The following is an 18,388-nucleotide window of genomic DNA, read 5'->3' as shown; positions in this document are numbered from 1 at the left end:
AAAGGTGTGAATATGTCCTTATCCAAACTTAATGCTACGTGAGAGCTTAATGAAGGCTCAAACTCAAGATCAAAAGTAAGTGAAGATTTTTGTTATGTATAACGATACATAGATGTTCCCTATCCATCCATGCATCCATCCATCCACCCATATCCAAAACACCCAAAATGGCCCACAGGGCACGGAAGTCACTCTTCCTCCCACGCGCTCCCCACAGCGCCTAGTATACTCGCCTCATACCCATAAACATACATCGTATTCACATGGGTCTCCCCCACTAAACGACGACGCTTCCCCTCACCAGCAGCCATTAACTCCTCCTCCCTCCCCCAATCTTCCATCCACAGTTCCAAAAATCTCACTCCTCTCTCTCTCTCTCTCTAAACACACAGAGCAACACTAAACAATCAAACGACTTGTCATAACCCGCCATGACCACCGCCACCACAATCAACGACTTGCCGGACGCCATACTCTCGACCATAATCGGGTTGGTATCCGACACCCGAACCCGGAACTCCCTCTCCCTCGCGTGCCGCAAATTCCGGAGCACTGAGAGGGCCACGCGCACCTCCCTCGCACTCCGGGGAAACGCGCGCGACCTCCCCGACCTCCCGCTCTGCTTCGCCGCCGTCACCCACCTCGACCTCTCCCTCCTCTCTCCGTGGGGCCACTCTCTGCTCTCCCCCTCCGCCGCCGCCAACGACACCGACCCCCTCCTCCTGGCCCAACGCCTACGTGCCGCCTTTCCATTCGTCGACTCCCTCATCGTCTACTCCCGATCTCCCTCCACCATCCAGATCGTCTCCCATCTGTGGCCCGGATTGCGCCACGTCAAGCTTGTCCGATGGCATCAACGGCCACAATCGCCCCTCGGCGCCGACTTCGATCCTCTCTTCGACCAATGCCACTCGCTCTCCGAGCTCGACCTGTCGGAATTCTACTACTGGACGGAGGACCTCCCGCCGGTCCTCGAGGCCTACCCGAACGTGGCCCGATCTCTCACCAAGCTGGATCTCCTGACGACCTCGTTTACCGAGGGGTTCAGAGCGAACGAGATTAAATCCATCGTCACCGCCTGCCCGAAGCTCCAGCATCTCCTCATCGCGTGTATGTTCGATCCCCGATACATAGGCTTCGTCGGCGAGGAGGCTCTGCTGTCGATCTCCGCTAACTGCCCGGAGCTCAAAGTCGTCCATTTGATCGATACGTCATCGTTGGCCAACGCCCGCGGCGATCCAAACGACGACGGATTTACGTCGGAGGACGCGCGGATTGGGCGCGCGGCTTTGGTGGATTTCTTCTCGGGGCTTCCGCTGTTGGAGGAGCTGGCGTTGGATGTGTGCAAGAACGTGAGAGACAGTGGGTTGGCGTTGGAAGTGCTTGGGTCTAAGTGTCCCAGGCTGAGGGCGCTCAAGCTTGGGCAGTTTCATGGGATTTGCACTGCGATTGGGTCCGAGCTAGACGGCATTGCGTTGTGTTCAGGGCTGGAGTCTTTGTCGATCAAGAACTCGGCTGATTTGACGGATATGGGGTTGATTGAGATCGCTAGAGGGTGCTGCAAATTGGCCAAGTTTGAGGTTCAGGGATGTAAGAGAATCACAGTGAAGGGGCTGAGGACGATGGCTTGCTTGTTAAGGAAGACTCTGGTTGATGTTGGGATCTCTTGCTGCAAGAACTTGGATGCTGCTGCTTCTTTGCGGGCTTTGGAGCCGATTCGTGATCGGATTCAAAGGCTCCACATTGATTGCGTTTGGGAGCAGGAGGATGATCATGCCCCCAATTTTGATATCAATCAAGTGAATGATGATGAGGATGAGGATGTTAATAGTGAAGCCAGTGTGTTGAATCGGAATGGGGAGGATGGTGATTACATGGACTTGAATTGGGCGGCTGAGTATGAGCACAGAAGCAGCAAGAAATGCAAGTTGGGGTTGGATGGAGACTGTTCCTATATGCCACCAAGCAATGGATATGGCTATGGCAATGGAAATGGGTTTTGGGGTGGTGAGAGCTGGGAGAGGCTGCATTATCTTTCGCTTTGGATTGGGGTTGGTGAGCCGCTGACTCCGTTGCCAACGGCTGGTCTCGATGATTGTCCCAATCTGGAGGAGATTCAGATCCGGGTAGAAGGGGATTGCAGGGGAAGGCACAGACCCACACGGCGAGATTTTGGGTTGACCTGCCTCGCCGGCTATCCTCTGCTGTCCAAGATGAAGTTGGATTGTGGTGATACAGTTGGCTATGCACTTACTGCACCCCCCGGGCAGATGGACCTGAGTCTTTGGGAGAGGTTCTTCCTGAGTGGGATTGAAAGCTTGAGCCTCAGTGAACTCGATTACTGGCCCCCGCAGGACCGGGACGTAAACCAGAGGAGTCTTTGGCTTCCGGCTGCCGGGTTGCTGGCAGAATGCCTGACATTGCGGAAGCTTTTCATCCATGGCACGGCACATGAGCATTTCATGATGTTCCTTGTGAGAATTCCAAACTTGAACCGCAACTTGAGGGATGTGCAGCTGAGGGAGGATTACTATCCGGCACCAGAAAACGAAATGAGTACAGAGATGAGGGTGGATTCGTGCCGTCGCTTTGAAGAAGCACTCAACAGGCGGCCTATCCTTGACTGAAGATGAAACTAATGTGATAAAAAAAAATAGTTGTAAGAGGAATGTAAGAGTTCTGAACATCTTGTTCGTGCCTGTTTTGTCATTTTGAATTTTCCATCAAATAATACTTTCCTTTGTCGTCGTTTTTCCTGCTGTTTATGGTTGCAGATAACAGAAGTAACAAGAATAAAAGCCAAAATCCAAGCTTGTCAACAAACTAATTTGTTTTTTGATTGCATAAAAAAGCTGAGTCGCAGCAACATTGGAGGAAGATGCAAAACGGAGGACATAAAAAGGAAAAAAAAACCAAATTTATGATTTTACAATGATTGAGAAATTGACAGCAGAATACAACCTTGAGCCGAGAATACAATGTAACACCTCTACCATGTTTTCTATACACAAGAAACAAAGATTGTATCAGCAAAGTGAGTATTCGCAGTCTAACAAGCGGGAGAGTATCTCCTCACAGCTTGGCCGATCATCCGGTTCTGTCCAACAATCTGTAATAAAACCCAAAACAAAGGCAAACGTGTCAGCTTGGGAAGCCTGATAATGCATGAAAAATCATGAAAAAATGTATCTACTTCTTCACATTTTCATTAAGCTTAAGCAACTGCTCACCCGAAATAAGCCTGCCCAGTGGACCGTCCGGAATTTCCAATCGGGAACCCTCATTGGCAACAACATAAACTACCTGCATAAAAGAAAAGCTAAGAATTCAGTTATAGCCATCTTAAAATGCTAGATGGTTGGATTCTACAAGGTACATATTCAGAACAAGAATGAAACGTTCCATATAAAATAAAAACAAATGATGTATACCCTCTCCGGTGGAATGCCTTCCCACGGTCTATTTAGAGTGCAGAGCTCCCACATTATCACCCCAAGGCTGAAAATATCACATTTTTCGGTGAAGGGTTCATTTCGAATAAGTTCAGGTGCCATCCATTCCGGAGTTCCGGCAGACGAGGAGTCCTTCATGTTTGTCTCGTTCATTATTCTTGAGAGCCCAAAATCACAGATCTTGACAGTCCAATGCTTATTCACGAGACAGTTTGCACTTTTTAAATCGCGGTGAACTATCTTCATCCGGTGCATGCACATCAACCCCCTTTAGTTGCAAATAAAAGATTCCAGTCACTACTTATCTATACCACTCATAAAATAAAAATATAATAATAAATTGAGCAAATTTATCAAATGCTTTCACTTGAAAGTACAAGAGCCATGTGCATAATTATAATGATCATATATACAGATGCATGTTTAAATTATATGGAAATCTCACGAAATGCCAAATTCTCTTAGCAAATATTACAGTCATGCTTTGAAATATGCCACTGGAGTTCATCCTATGGCAGTATCTTATACAGAATCTTCTATTTTTGTCAAATTCTAAGAAGTTTCATGCAAATAGAGATGATAAAAGATCAAATTGTTTTGTGCTACTTTGTTAAACGTTTGGAGAAAAAAATTCCAGTCCCCTAAAAGAGAAGTAAAGAAACATTTCAAGCATTAGCCAAAGCAACATCTGATACCTTAATCAGACTGATAACATGTTAGATAATGCCTAAGAAACTGTCAATTAGGTGCCTTAGAAAGATATAGAGCTAACGTTGTACATCTTTTAGCAGCTAGTACGTCTGAATTTAGGTATTGAAAGCCAAAGATAAGTGGAAACACACGTCAGTTTGTTTTTCAAGATTCAGATAATTTTGTTCTTATTATGTTTTAACGATTTCAAGATTCAGATAATAATAATGGTGTTTTTCCTCTTTCCAGAATAAACACAGATATTAGATCTACAAACAGTCACCTCTAAAAAAAGTGATTGTTGAAAAGATATTCAATTCAAAGCAGTCAAGAACAAATAACAGGCAGGCCTGAGAGTGACTATAGATAGATCCACCTTCTATAAGAAATGACAAAGGTTAGCACTAAATCAACCTGAACCCTTGAGCTTCCCATTTAGGTTAGGTACATAAAATCTTATTTCTAATCTCTTCTAACCATTTACTTAAAGCTCTTACATTTTCCCCTAACCAACCAGTAATCATCATGATCCCTCTTTCAAACAGACACTGCACCAAGTTAGGCCCCCATCATGCATTAACAGCTAGGTTTCACAGCACATGACCATAGAGCAGATGGAAACTCATGTTGTCTTGCCACCTGTTTTACTACCAGCAAGTGCTAAATATGCATTCAGCCATAATTGACTCTCCTATTCAACTGCTCATCTACGTCATTGTCTCATTTTCAATTTCAGTATATTTGGTACTACTAACTTCCAAGCGTGCATTTCACATAACCAGCACTTTGAATGTAGCATGGATGGTGTCATAGTAGTTATATGGAATTTATTGCAATATGACTGGTACATGTTGATCACAATACGTTGAAAGCTTCGTGCTATTGCAATCTTAAAAGATCCATAATGAATTCTTCCATGCAGCCAAAAATAACTCAGATAAATTTATGCCCTATAAAGGTGTGAAATTGACTGGATTTTAGGAGTATTCTTGGAACAGAATGCATATTAGTAGAAGCCAAATGGTTTGATAAATATCCATAGGCAGAGTGAACAGACCTGCATATGTCACGCAACATTTTTAGTCTCTTTCGCCAGCTAAGCTTCTTCTTCTGGCCACTTAAATGAATCAAATAATACAAGGATCCCATCTCCATGTATTCTGTAACCATTGATAAGTGTGGAGGCTTTGTGCATGCACCTAGAAATAAAATAACTGCAGACAACGGCAATTTTGTATCAGTGTGGATCTAATATCTACTATATGACCATCTTATACAACAATCATAGATAAATGAAAATGGAACGCATAAATAACTAGAACAGAAAGTACCATTTGGATGCCGAAGACGGCTGGAAACCCACATACAAAAGAAAATGACAAAAAAAAAAAGCACATTAGAAAATTATATCATCAATCAAGTTAAAAAAAAACCTTGCAGCAAAGTGCCGTAAACACAATACAAAAACCAAGTTATCTTTGAGAAATTACCTAAGAATGGATATCTCATTGCAGAAGTCTTCCATGTTTTCAGTAGTTAGATCTTGCTCTAAGAAAACCTTTATTGCAACATCTGTTCCATTCCAAACACCTCGAAAGACTTCTCCAAAGAACCCTAAATATGGAATGAACAACCAAAATTAGCACAATAAGTTAAAACTGTTCTTTTTAAAAAAAAAATTATAACTGAAAATTTACTCTTCCTAAAAAAAGTTGAGCTTCTTTGTATATTCATTTTTTTTTTCTGGTGGGAGTTTTGATCACAAAATCTTACACATCTCAAGGATAAAATGGACATGTGGCATGTAAAAAACCAGCCTGAAGTTTCAGAGGCGTTCTCAGGCAATTACCATTGGTCTAAATGGGCATACAAAACTCTAGAAGAGGACCAGAACTATTACTTTTTGTCAGACCTATCTTGTATTCTCCTAACTTATTCTCCTAATTGTCCACATTAGGAATAAATACTTATATCTCTTTACTAACCTGGTCCACACTTCTCAAGCCAACAATATAGTGATAGTGAAGTATTCTATGTATGATATAGAAGTGATTCTTACCAATTCCAACACGAGTTCCAACAGTCAATTCTGAGAAATCAATATTCCATTCCTGATAAGGCAATAGAGGTTTATTACCACACGTGGCGGACTCAAGAATTCTGTTCCATGTTAAGACCAATTCATCATTTCTCGTGAATTCAGATGGTCCAATTCTCTCAGACGTTTGACTCCTATATTGATGTGGTGATGAAGGTAACGATATTGCTTTTTGAGAACTGATTTGGTCCTGGGGAAACAAACATAAAGCAGTCTTCAATCATAAGCTGACATTGTAAGCTTCATAATAAATTTCTTAAATAAAAACTAACAATGTTCTAATGACTCTTCCTAAATCTCTTAAAGAGTACAAGGACAATTGAAAAACAAAAAACAAAAAAAATGAAATAAGCACAAAATTGTTAATATCTGATGAGCGAAAATCATCTATCCAACCTGCAAAGTGGAATTTAATGACACAAGATCAATGAAAATGGCAATTTTAGAATGAAAATTAGAATGATCTTGTAACAGTGGAATTTAACTAATTTTTGTTGCCTATCGTATGTAATTCTCGCATTCACCTAGGGTTGGGAGGGTAGTCAACCAAAGTTGTTAGTCAGATAATTCTTATTTTCAGTAACAGTCCATTTCATATTTTCTCTGGTTTATATTCATTATCAATTTTTTTTCTTATCTCATCACCAAGTTTACATTGAATTAATGTTACACCTGTTATAAATTGCAAGCACGTTTCCCCATAAGGTTGATCAGGCATGTATTAATTTTGTTCCCTTTAGGCTTTAAGCTATATTCATTAGTTTAATAACCAACAGTAGACAGGGAAATGAGACTAGAACACTAATCACAAAAGGGGATATTATATACATTAATGAGATAAACATCCAGGAGTACTTGTGCACTGGATGTGGAGGTAATGTAAAAGTTCACAAGTAGGTTACGTATGAGTAGAAGGGATCACAATGCAAGACACTGCAACTGAATTTGTTGGATGCAAGATCAAACTCAGTCAGAAATGCCAAGCATCTAATGACTGAGAAACAAGCGGTCATTCTAATATGTATATATCCTTCTCCTATGCGGACGCCATTGTAAACAGGGAGGAAAGCAGGGAGTAGTCGAAAATACATGGCGTCCGCATGGTAATAACGTCCGGACATTTGCATTGAAATTTAATGATCTAAACTGTCTATTTTATAGGTATTCCTACTACTCCTTGCTTTCCTCTTTGTTTACAATGGCATCCGCACGGTAATAACGTTCGGACATCTGCATTGAAAATGATCTGAACGGTCTATTTTATAGGTATTCCTTCAAAGATCATCTCTGCAAAAAATCACTTGAGTTCAAAATCATTTGACTACTCAATTAATGGTTGTTATTTTAGTGTTTTCTTGAAGCACCGTGTTTGTCTATTTTGTTGGTCAAACTAAATGTCTTCATTGTTTTTTATTTGGCTAATTTTTTACAAGGATGATCTATGAATGAAGACTTGAAAAATATACATGTGTGTGTGCACGTGCGTGTGTGAGAATAAAATTCCAAAATTAAAGGGTTTCATAATGACTATGTATATACAGAATTTTAAGCTACCTAAAAGCATAGTAAAGATGCTACAGAAACAAAACTAACAAACAAATGAACAAAAATTTATTTCATGCAGACGTGGTTCCACTACTGCAATAAAAACACGTACATTTTTCTGAAGACCAGAAGTAATGTTTCTGTCATCATCACCCTGCTCTCTCAAAAGACGATTTTGCTTCAATGTTTCATTCATCGCCCGTACAGCCCTAATATAGTTCAATAGATCTCCAGTTACTGATTATAGAAACATATCCAAAGATCTGATAAAATAAAACTTAAAAAGAATCAAGAAAACATAAGCCTTAAGAAAGAAAAAAGATTAGCACATCATATACCAAGTGTACAGAAACCTCAACAGTCCCAGCCAACTGAAGTAGTCAACTCACCATTCAGACAATATTCTTTTTAGTTCAACAATTAACCCAAGTGAAAAACTGAAAATACAAACAAGCGCAAACTAGCCTAACTAATATGGTCCAGGGGTTGTACTGGTTTGAAAATATCCATCGGATTCTGGCATTATTCTCTATCCAGAGCTTATGAATGTCTCCATGTGAACACATACATTAGAGGCCAAATTGGCTAGATATCAGGTTTACAAGGAACTTGGCTTAAGAATGAAATTTGGCCACTGACTAGTCCATATTGGTTAAGCAGCACATAAGTGTACTAGTTCTGGAATCATATCACTTCAAGGTTTTGTAAATAATCTTCATGATAGATTTCGAGGTTTTGTAAATAACCTTCATGATAAAAAAAAAATTCTTTTGATAGGAAATGAGAAATTTGTAGAAAGAGAAAAATAATGTATAAATGGGAACGGAAGTTCAAACTACAAGCAAAGTCATACTAAACCTAACTAACAATATGATTTCAACCACAAAAAAAAAACCTAACTAACCAGAGAAAAACAAGCACCACTTAGTACAAAATACCAGACCAGCGAAAATGGATCACCCTAAAGAGTACATATAAAACAAGCTAACTAAATTTCACTATAAAATAGGTGAAGAAAAAGTAGGCATGCTTGCTGTGGAGCTGCAATTGATTTGCTACCATTTAGCTCTAGGTACTCTAAATTTTGCATCATTATCCCAAAATTTCTTTTAGTTAATCCATGTTAGATAATTGTCAATCCCTCTTACTCACCATATTCAATCCATTTCTGTCAAGAGTACTAAAGACACCCCCTCCCCCCTCCCCAGTCTGTCTTTATATCACAGGACAAGATATAATTTGATACCACTGAGAAAACTTAAAACTATCCTCACCACAAAGGTCAAAAGCCCTTAAGCCTATTAAGGCTCTGTGACACAATTTTTTGTATTAGAAAACTATATATTCTTGACAGATTGATTCCCATGGCTGCACATGCTCCTAGAGATGAATCCACTAACACTAAGTGATATAATATACTAGATGAGGAAGCATGAACTATAAAATGAGATATTTTTTTTCAGGGAATAAAAATGAACCACATCATTTGCCTCATGGCAATTTCCCATGTGATGTAGGACACGGGTGAATTGTAGATTTAGGTAGTTTAGCGGAAGCAAAAACAATGGAAAACAGATATAGAAGGAACAAGGATAGGTCTGGAATCACTCCAGGGTTTTGGCTTTGCCCCAAGGGGTTTGGCTTCACACCAAAGAAGTCTCCAATCTCTGGAAAATAAACTTTTCTTTATATCTCAATAACTCCACTCTAAAGAACTACATGGAGGGTAGGGTATTTATAGCAAACTAAAACCTAGAGACAAAAGGTTAAAAATCCCTTACTAAAACAAAATCCTAATCCACCAAGGAACTAATTCAAATAAACTAGGAAACTTAAATCAAATCCTACTAGAATCTGGAAACTAAAATCCTTGTGAAATCTGGAAAACTAGAGAATCTATGAAACTAACTAATGATGTCCGCATCACAATGGCTCCTCACATGAGCAAACTATGATAGCAAAGCACTTCAGAGTGTCAGAGATCAATGCCCATTTTACTGGTCAATTAATGAAGCTGAGATTATTTTTTATTTCCAGCTCTGAGAACACTCTCGTTGGCTTTTGTCCTATTACAATTTCATTGAATCCTGGGACCTCTTTCTGATTTATACTTTCAACAAATACTTACCTCTAATATAAGAACATGCACTGCAAAGACATTGATCCAAACAATCAAAATCAAATGGAAGGTGCAAAGCACAAAAAATTCAAAAAGAAAAAGTTCATTAACCACAATTTTTTTTAAAAGTAACCAATAAGAATGAATTAATGCAAAAGTACATGGAGGAAAACATCAGTTTAACCACGATGGAGTAATGCTGTGAAATTAACGATTCATAATGAAGCAAACATTTCTCTTGAAAATAATGAAATAAACATCAACCTTACGATATCATCACCAATCTCTGGAGTAATACTAATGCTTCTTCTTCTTAATCTACGAGCTTCTGATGTTGATGTACCATCTGACCTGTAGCTACAATAAAGAATTGAAGACAAGTAGTTTCAGACCACAGAGATATAAGCTAAAACATCACATACAAGCTAAAACAAAATTAATAACACACAAAAGTACACAAATACAAAATTTCATCAGACAATAACATCAAACCTCTTAGGAATGAAACTAGCTCAGCACATTATACTTCTACATCAATTAGTTATCTCCAAATGATCTAAGTACGGTTGGTGAAGATTAAAGTTTGATGGTATTGAGTAGAAGAGACAATGAGTGGAATATAATAACATTTTAACAAGATAACACAGAAAATATAGCTAATGCATGTTGATAGAATGAAGTCCATTCCAATGTTTTTCACTTTTCATCTGCATAGAACTGAAACCCTCAAGTCACGGAGGGATCAATTTTGCATTCTCCCAGTCTTTCTCTGGCTAACTGAATGAACAAGGGATAGTTTTTGGGCCCCAAGCTTGGTTTGATTTAGTGATTATGTCATGTCAAGTAAGTGAACATGGTCAAAAACCACATAAAATTTCCCTGGGCATTGTCATTCCCAGGATACAACTCCATTCCCAATCTTGTAAACATGAAAATATTGAGGTCCTCAATACTGTTCGTTGGTTAAGGAATAAGACCTGAATTAATATCCATTGCCTCAGTACACAAGAAAATTGTGGATAATTCACTAAAGCATTCATCAAAGATTCAGTTTTCATATAGTGGGGTACAATAGGATCAATAGATATAAAACCTTGAGGTAGGCATGTCATCAGCATAATCTCTAAAAGATTTCCTATCACCACTGAGCATGGACCGCCCACGTGCTCGAAATGAAGGATGCTCTGGACTGAAAAACCAAAAAAGATAAAAAGAAATAACTGCAACAACAGCTATATGCAATGACACGACTTAAAGAGTAAAAAGCGATTCTGGACCAACTTTAGACATCCTACCCAGCAAATTAAACAAAAAATCATGGCAAATCATGGAGACCAGCTAAATGAAAAAAAAAATACATCTGAGCAGAAAATTGAAGTTTGAGGAAAAAGTGCAAGCATTTCTATAAGTGAGCATGTTATTTATATGGCAAAAGAAAAAGAAGCAAAATATTTTTTCACAAGAATAGCATCAATATACCTGGAAAAATGCAAACTGTCACCATTGATATAGACCATGTACTTCACCAAGAACTCAGTATCTTATTGGCATTATTGGGAAATTAAGAGAAAATATGGCACCATATATACGTGTGTTGATTGAATCTTAAATTTAGTCACAAAATTTTACTTTTACAGCCTCGATAATCTAGGTCACTAATAAATTTGGACACATTGTGTGACCACCAACAAAACTTACTTTTATACTGGACTAACTTTCTCATCCCATGCTTTAAGACAGTGGATTATTGTAAAAAAAGAAAAAAGATAATCATACAGATAACTGTTCAAGAAACCCTAGTAAGGAACTGACCTGAAGCAACCACAAAAGTTTATCTCATCAAACCCGTCATTACTACTTACAACATCCACAACACTATGCCAAATTCAGTCACCTATATTTTAGGGTCACTGCTTTTCCATCAGCCGAAATAAAATATCCTTTCACAACCATAATAAGATACTGAATCTGCATTTACCCACATGTCCACTAACTAATAGTGTTGAACAATGAATGATTAAAAAAAATACAAACAGGTTGAGAATACAATTCAGCAACCATACCCAAGAAAAACTAAATTATCAAAGTTATTCAGATGTTAGGGCATATCAGGGTCAAATTTTGCCTATCCTTTTCCTCTAAACATGTCATGGTTTGGATCAAAATATCATAGAGAAATTGGTGCACACAGCATTCTTTTTTAGTGGTTGTTAGTATTATTGTCATCTATCCAGAGGAACAAGCCCGGAAGCATGCCGCACATACACACACACAAACACTCCATTTGGCATAAGTAATTTGAAAAATCAATATCTAGCTCCAGGTCAAATTACCTTGAACATTTTTACAAATTTAATACCATTAAGAAGCAATTTACGAACATTATTCCACGTTCTTACAATAAGCCATCTGTAAAGAAGAGACCAGACCAAAAAAGTCCTGAAATACTCTTGAGAGGTGCAGACCATATAATTTCTGCTAACGACAGGACAGATTTTTGAGAGGGAGAGAGAGATAGATAGAGAGGTTAAACCTGCAAAACTTTGTTATCTTCATAAAAAGAAAACAGAGCAGCCGGACCAAAAGTTTATCACTGCACTTTACTAAATACATACAGAAACTCTACATCAGAATTCCTGGAGAACCAGGTTGAGCTTATTGTCAAACTAGCTTGTATAATTTCAATTTTTTCCCATCCCTCCCACAAGACACTTCTTCAGTAGTATCATTTTCAAATGAAAATAAAACTGTAAAACAAACTTAACCTATTATCCAACCCAAACTGAAGTATGTAAGAAAGCCATCTCTCCCTTGGGATTGAAAAGCAATCAGGATATAAACAGAGGCACAAAATTTGGTCTCCATAGCCACCATAGAGAGATGTAGAAACATAAGCTATTGAAAAAGGAAGAAAAATTAAAAGAAAGAGGAACTGATCCTTTAACACCACATACAATGTAAACTAAGGATAGGTTAGTATAACAAGCAACCACTCAATTCACCATCAATAAATAAACCCATATAGTCTTAAAACTTAGTCATACACATTCAAGCAATTAAATAGAAGTTAGAACTACATTTTGAACAAAGCTCCTCCAATATCAAGCTCTCAAAAAATTAGATGTGCACACAAAAACAACTCAGTAGAATCAATTTCCTACTAGACCAATTGTCACCAAACCGTGCAGGAAAAAAAAATCAAAGTCAATTCAAAAGTAAAACTGGAGGTACTATGATTCTAGACGCACACCAAAACATGATCTATAATCATGAACAATAGGGAGTTCTGAATCTTCAAAACAAACAAAACTGAATCTGAAAGACATTATTACAAAACACATTGGGATTAAGAAGAACCTTGAACTAGCAGTCCGCTGTTCAGCAATGGCCTTTCTTCGACTACGGCGCCAAAATGAAGTTGCAATGTTGGGTTCACTATGTGATAAACTGACGGATTCAAAAAGTTATTCAATAACAAATAACTTACAGTCTCCCGAACTTTCGAAAAATCCAGAAAATGCCCAATAATAGGATGAAGTTAATGAGAAGAATAATTGTAATAATAAAAAAAGCGTACAGAATGGGAAGGTCATAACAAGTCATTCAAGAATTAAACTTGAACTTGTCAAGACAGGAAATATAAATTACCTCAGTTTTCTTTCAATGGAAGTGATAGGTCGCAACATCATATTTCGCAATGAAGGACCTTGCACATTCGAGGGCACATCAAATCTCCCTCGGAACTGAAGGCTCTCATCTCTTTCAGCACTGCAACAGAAGAAATTTAAAATAACTCAGTTTTCTTTGTAATGCATGCTTGCAACAAGAATATGAAGCATCACAGCTTCCAAATTTCCAAGTTCAATAAAAATGTAGGATTTACAAACCCCATCCGCTAACCTGTCAGGATCCATTCTCTCTGAAAATCCATATAGGGGACTGTTTGGTTCTAGTGGTGAATCACAGGAATCATTTTCTGCAGAATCACTCTCCCCTGCTGCAGAAATATGGGTCATAAAGATTGCCTTGGTTGATCGGGGTAACAGCTTGCCAGGGATCCGCATTAGGTCGACCAATAGTTCAACAGAGTTCAACACAACTATCACAGACATATGCTTATATGAATCTACACACTCAACAGCCCCATCAATGGAAAGACCCTGATAGAAAAGAAAAAAAGGAGGAAAAGAGACAGCCTTTCAAATTTCAGTGCTACATGTGATTAAGGAGTAATAACTTATAACATGTATTTGACAATTTCCTTATTCTTTTGTTGGAAATCATACAATGTCCATGGAAACGAAAAGCTTACCACCACTAGCCTACTTTCAAGACCTACAGTATCTGCTAGAACTTTGAATAGGATTGCTCTAGGACGGCATGAACCATGCTTTATTTGCCCCAAAAGTTGGACTCCTCGATTATCAAACATGTGGGAGGTTTCTTCTAGTGCAGCTTTTGCTGGACTTTCCACAGGTGGCCGCTTATAAAAATCTGAAACCTGTATAGGCATTGCAGACGAAGTTAAATCATCTCTTAATATTAATAATTTAAACATGTATTAAAGCATCTGACCAGAATCAGGTAACAGATCTACATGGCATCATGCTCATGACTCATCTTGGTTATGATCACAGAAACATGAATAGTACAACATTGTAAGTGGCAGTCTTTGACAGTTGAAAACATTGGACGAAAGGCAGCAAAGAAGCAAACAGAAAAAATAAGTGCACCCAAGGTAACTTCAAAGTACATCTAGAAAAACAAGTAAATTTCTCACCAGTCCAGCAATCTTTTTTATCATTGCAGCTGGATTTGAGTTCAATCCTTTCACTAGTGCCACAATCAGTTGCTTCAGCATGGACAACTTTTTGTCTTTTGAAGTATCTACAAGAATGACATCAGCTTTCACACCCTCTGCCTCAATTGCATGAAGTTCATCAAGAGTAGGAATATCATCAAAGATCTCCTTGAGCCTTTTATCCTGTATATTGTCAGATTTAATCAATTGACACGATGAAGCATCACTCATAGACAGGTAAAAAAGAAAAAAATATAAGCAAAGACAATAATAATTTAAATACGCCATCCCAATAACAACACCTACTCAGTGATACATTGACAATGCTTCACTTATCTGCATTGGTACATCTATTCTTTGAACAAGCAAGTGATCCACGTTAGGTGTTTATCGTTTTTAGGATAGTGAAAAAAAGAAACAATCAGACTGTTTTCTCAAAATTGTTTAAAGAAGGAAAGAAAAACAAGGGTGCACCATTTTCTTTACAGTGACATTCATCTCTTAGACACACAGGTTCCAACCATAATCAGGCCAGATGTGACAGGAAGCAACAGTAACAACAGCTATTAATTATCAACACTAAGAAAATAACAACTAAGTACCACCAACAATTAATTCTCACCGGAATGACAGAATAGAAACCATTGGGAATCGGTTCCAAAAGCATTCCAGTTTGCCATAGAACTTGTGATGCTGTCTGAGATGACAACACGTCTTGGTACGGACTTCTAGGTGATTCAATATTACTCAAGGTTTCTTCATGGGAACCCAAAGAAACAGATCCAAATTTGTCCACGAAATCTGAAGGCCACCATGAAGCATTTGGAGGCCCTTGCTCTGCTGGCCCTGCATCATCTCGTGTCTCCTCCATGTATTTAAATATCCGAAATTCAAAACCATTTCTCCCCCACTTCTTACCCCATAAAAGATGACTTCAACCTAACAGCATTCCTTACAAAACACAATTCCACAGATTTCTTCAGGCTGGAGGCCATAAGACCTGAAAAATAGACAAAAGGTCAAAATTTGACATCAAAGAAAAGACAATTTAGAAGGGGAATATCATTGACAACTATAGAATGGCAGGACAGTCTTCTGAAAATAACACCAAATTAGAGCAGAATAACCAAGAAAAAGAAAACAGAAATCCCGTTGAAGTAAGAGTTTGTCAAAAGTATGTAAAAGTGCAAAAACTTAAAAGGAAAAATATATTGCCCTGAATATGGTATAGTAAGGGGAACAACACATAACAGCTAAAACAAAGGATAAGTAATCTTCAAACCCATTGTTCAGTCTTGCCCTCCTTATAAATATAGTTGGTGAATCAACAAAGATATTAGACATCTCTTTGAAATTAAACTGCTTGATATCACTTTTTAAAAGAAAAATGCGAAACAAAACAACTAGACAGCTTTCTCTAAATTATGTCTCGTGATATTTGTATTGCTCCATCAATCACCAAAGACATTATGGCTTTCTTTCTGAATTAATGATGATACATTTGTTAATTAAAACAACAAATAATGGAAAAGTGTAATGTATTTGAGGAGAAAAGGACCTTTGTGTCAAGCATAAGACTTTACATATGCCCTTAACCTTAGTTCTAATGTTAATACGTAACACATTCTTCTTACAATATCATCTGTTTTGCATTACTGTTTTCTTTTTTTTGAGCTTCATATCCTGTCTTTCATTGGAACTTGATAAGGAAATGTGTAATGTACTTTATTTCGAACAAGTTCAAAGGATATGTAATTTACCTTCCTATAGATGGTTATAGTACAATTTAAATGATACATGGCTGTTAGAATGACATTGTACTCTTATTTATATGCCCTTGCTGCTCACACATCTCGAAAATATCAGAGATTAAAAAATTTGGAAAACTTGTTTGCATGAGAGAAGTGTTGACAGTTTGGGGGAGCTAATGGAATGAGATAACATGGGAAGATAGTAGAAAGCTGATAAGCTATAATGGTTACTTTAAATTGGCAAATTTTCCTTAAATAGGCGGTGTATCATGGGATTTTCATTTTATTTTTAAGTTTCCATACTTCTTTACACTATTTATGGACATCCAATATGACAACCAGCCAAACGGGAAAGTCCAGTTTTATAATTTCCTATTCAACTAACTATTCTATCACCTAATATTTTAGCAAATATGGGAAGTACCAAAGTGACCCCGACTCTCGAGGAATACATGAGTGAAAATAACCAACCAATAGCACATTCCAAACATACCTTCTAGGGTTTTTATTTTATTTAACTGAAAGAAATATGCATCACTAAACACTTTAATAAGTCACACCCACTCGAAAGTAATACACTAGAGTGCAATTGAAACCTCAATCATGTATCAATAGCAAAAGATAATCCCCTCAGTTTTAGACATTCATAGAATAACGATGCTTTTTTCCTTTTTCTATACCTCATGTCCTGCCCATTGCCACCAAACAAGTGCATACTGAGAGACAAAAATATCACGAGAAACCCATGTCATGCTTGCAAAGCCAACCTTATAACTGCCTCCTCAAAAACAGTTTTCTTCTTACATCCCAACCCACAAAACCTCAGCACACAAACACTCAGATTGTTTTTGTCAGCACCACTCTCTATTAAGTAAAGACCTTTCTGATCACCACCATATCCGCAAACTTCAACCAACATCCCTCCCCAAAAAGAAAAGATAAAGAACCTACAATCTCAAGCTTAGTCTACCACCTGCTCCAAATTCATATCACATGAAGAGGTAAGTTTACGCATTGGACTAGTTCAGAAATAGCTAATTACACAATGCTCCTCCTTAGTCACTTCAAATCGCCAATACAGTTACACTTGAGCCCCACATTTCTATGCAAATCTAAATCAAGCTCCCACTAATCCATGAAAACTCAATTCCACATCGCACAAACACTTAAATTAACCATTTACATAAAACCAATGCAGGATCAATAAAAACAAGAAAAATTACAACAAAATTAAAAACAAAGCAAAAATTTACCACCAGCAGATCCAAGCATTTGAATTCCAATCCCCTTTTTGTTGCAGTAACATTTGAATCTCAATTCTTCCTCATCTAAAGCCTCATCCCCTACGTCAAACCCTCGCAGATTCCAGAGAGAAACAACCAAATTTGTGTGTCTATATAGACGTATACAAATACGTATACATAGAGAGAGGACGACAGAGAGTGATGTGAGAGAGATGAAATATGGTAGAGAAACCTCTCCACGCTATATATATATATAGAGAGAGAGAGAGAGAGAGAGAGAGAGAGAGAGAGAGAGAGAGTATGAGTGCGTGATGCAAACGAGGAAGAAATGAACGAGAGCGAGCGAGAGAGAAAGAGAGAGAAGAAAGCGATGGGGTTTTAGAGAGAGAGAGAGTGTGTGTGAGGTGGTAAGTCACGTGCAGAGCGAGGGGGGATCTGGGGACCTCTCCCCGACAGCCAGCTGGCAGAGAGGGTCGCTCACCAACATCCACACACCTTCATCCGCGTGAAACACCCTTTTCTCGTTTAAATCTCTAATCTTTCACAAATTAATATTTAAAAATAAAGAATTCAAACCAATTAATTATTTAATTAATGCAGAGAAAGAAATAATAATAATAATAATAATAAAAGTAAGTGTGAAAGTGGTACAAGATGTAAATGGACAAACAACAACCACAACCAAACA

At 38.1% G+C, this 18,388-nt stretch overlaps 2 protein-coding genes across 4 annotated transcripts; one reads left to right on the top strand and one right to left on the bottom strand.

Annotated features, from left to right (window-relative positions):
* Positions 1-258: 258 nt before the first annotated feature.
* On the top strand, positions 259-2,914 carry MAX2 (RNI-like superfamily protein). Its single transcript, XM_021967140.2, has 2 exons — positions 259-2,670; positions 2,775-2,914. The coding sequence occupies exon 1, from the start codon at positions 432-434 to the stop codon at positions 2,625-2,627; it is 2,196 nt and encodes a 731-aa protein (XP_021822832.2). The 5' UTR covers positions 259-431; the 3' UTR covers positions 2,628-2,670; positions 2,775-2,914.
* On the bottom strand, positions 2,813-18,045 carry LOC110764200 (putative serine/threonine-protein kinase SIS8). 3 transcript variants are annotated; one of them, XM_021967116.2, is made up of 17 exons: positions 17,710-18,045; positions 15,328-15,705; positions 14,685-14,888; positions 14,217-14,405; positions 13,805-14,064; positions 13,553-13,672; positions 13,262-13,351; positions 10,998-11,093; positions 10,169-10,261; positions 7,898-7,994; positions 6,202-6,430; positions 5,633-5,756; positions 5,474-5,493; positions 5,200-5,356; positions 3,432-3,720; positions 3,231-3,303; positions 2,813-3,109 (listed from the first exon to the last, which is right to left on the bottom strand). In XM_021967116.2, the coding sequence occupies exons 2-17, from the start codon at positions 15,574-15,576 to the stop codon at positions 3,027-3,029; spliced, it is 2,373 nt and encodes a 790-aa protein (XP_021822808.2). In that variant the 5' UTR covers positions 15,577-15,705; positions 17,710-18,045; the 3' UTR covers positions 2,813-3,026. The 3 variants fall into 3 exon arrangements, with proteins under 3 accessions (XP_021822808.2, XP_021822816.2, XP_021822822.2); XM_021967124.2 differs by having other exon boundaries at positions 17,713-18,045; XM_021967130.2 differs by lacking the exon at positions 10,998-11,093.
* Positions 18,046-18,388: the final 343 nt, after the last annotated feature.

This window comes from Prunus avium, chromosome 3, assembly GCF_965620075.1.
Source record: "Prunus avium chromosome 3, drPruAviu1.hap1.1, whole genome shotgun sequence".
In the NCBI taxonomy this organism is placed as follows: Eukaryota; Viridiplantae; Streptophyta; class Magnoliopsida; order Rosales; family Rosaceae; genus Prunus; species Prunus avium.
The sequence above is the reverse complement of the archived record's forward strand: the minus strand, read 5'-3'. Positions and strand labels throughout refer to the sequence as shown.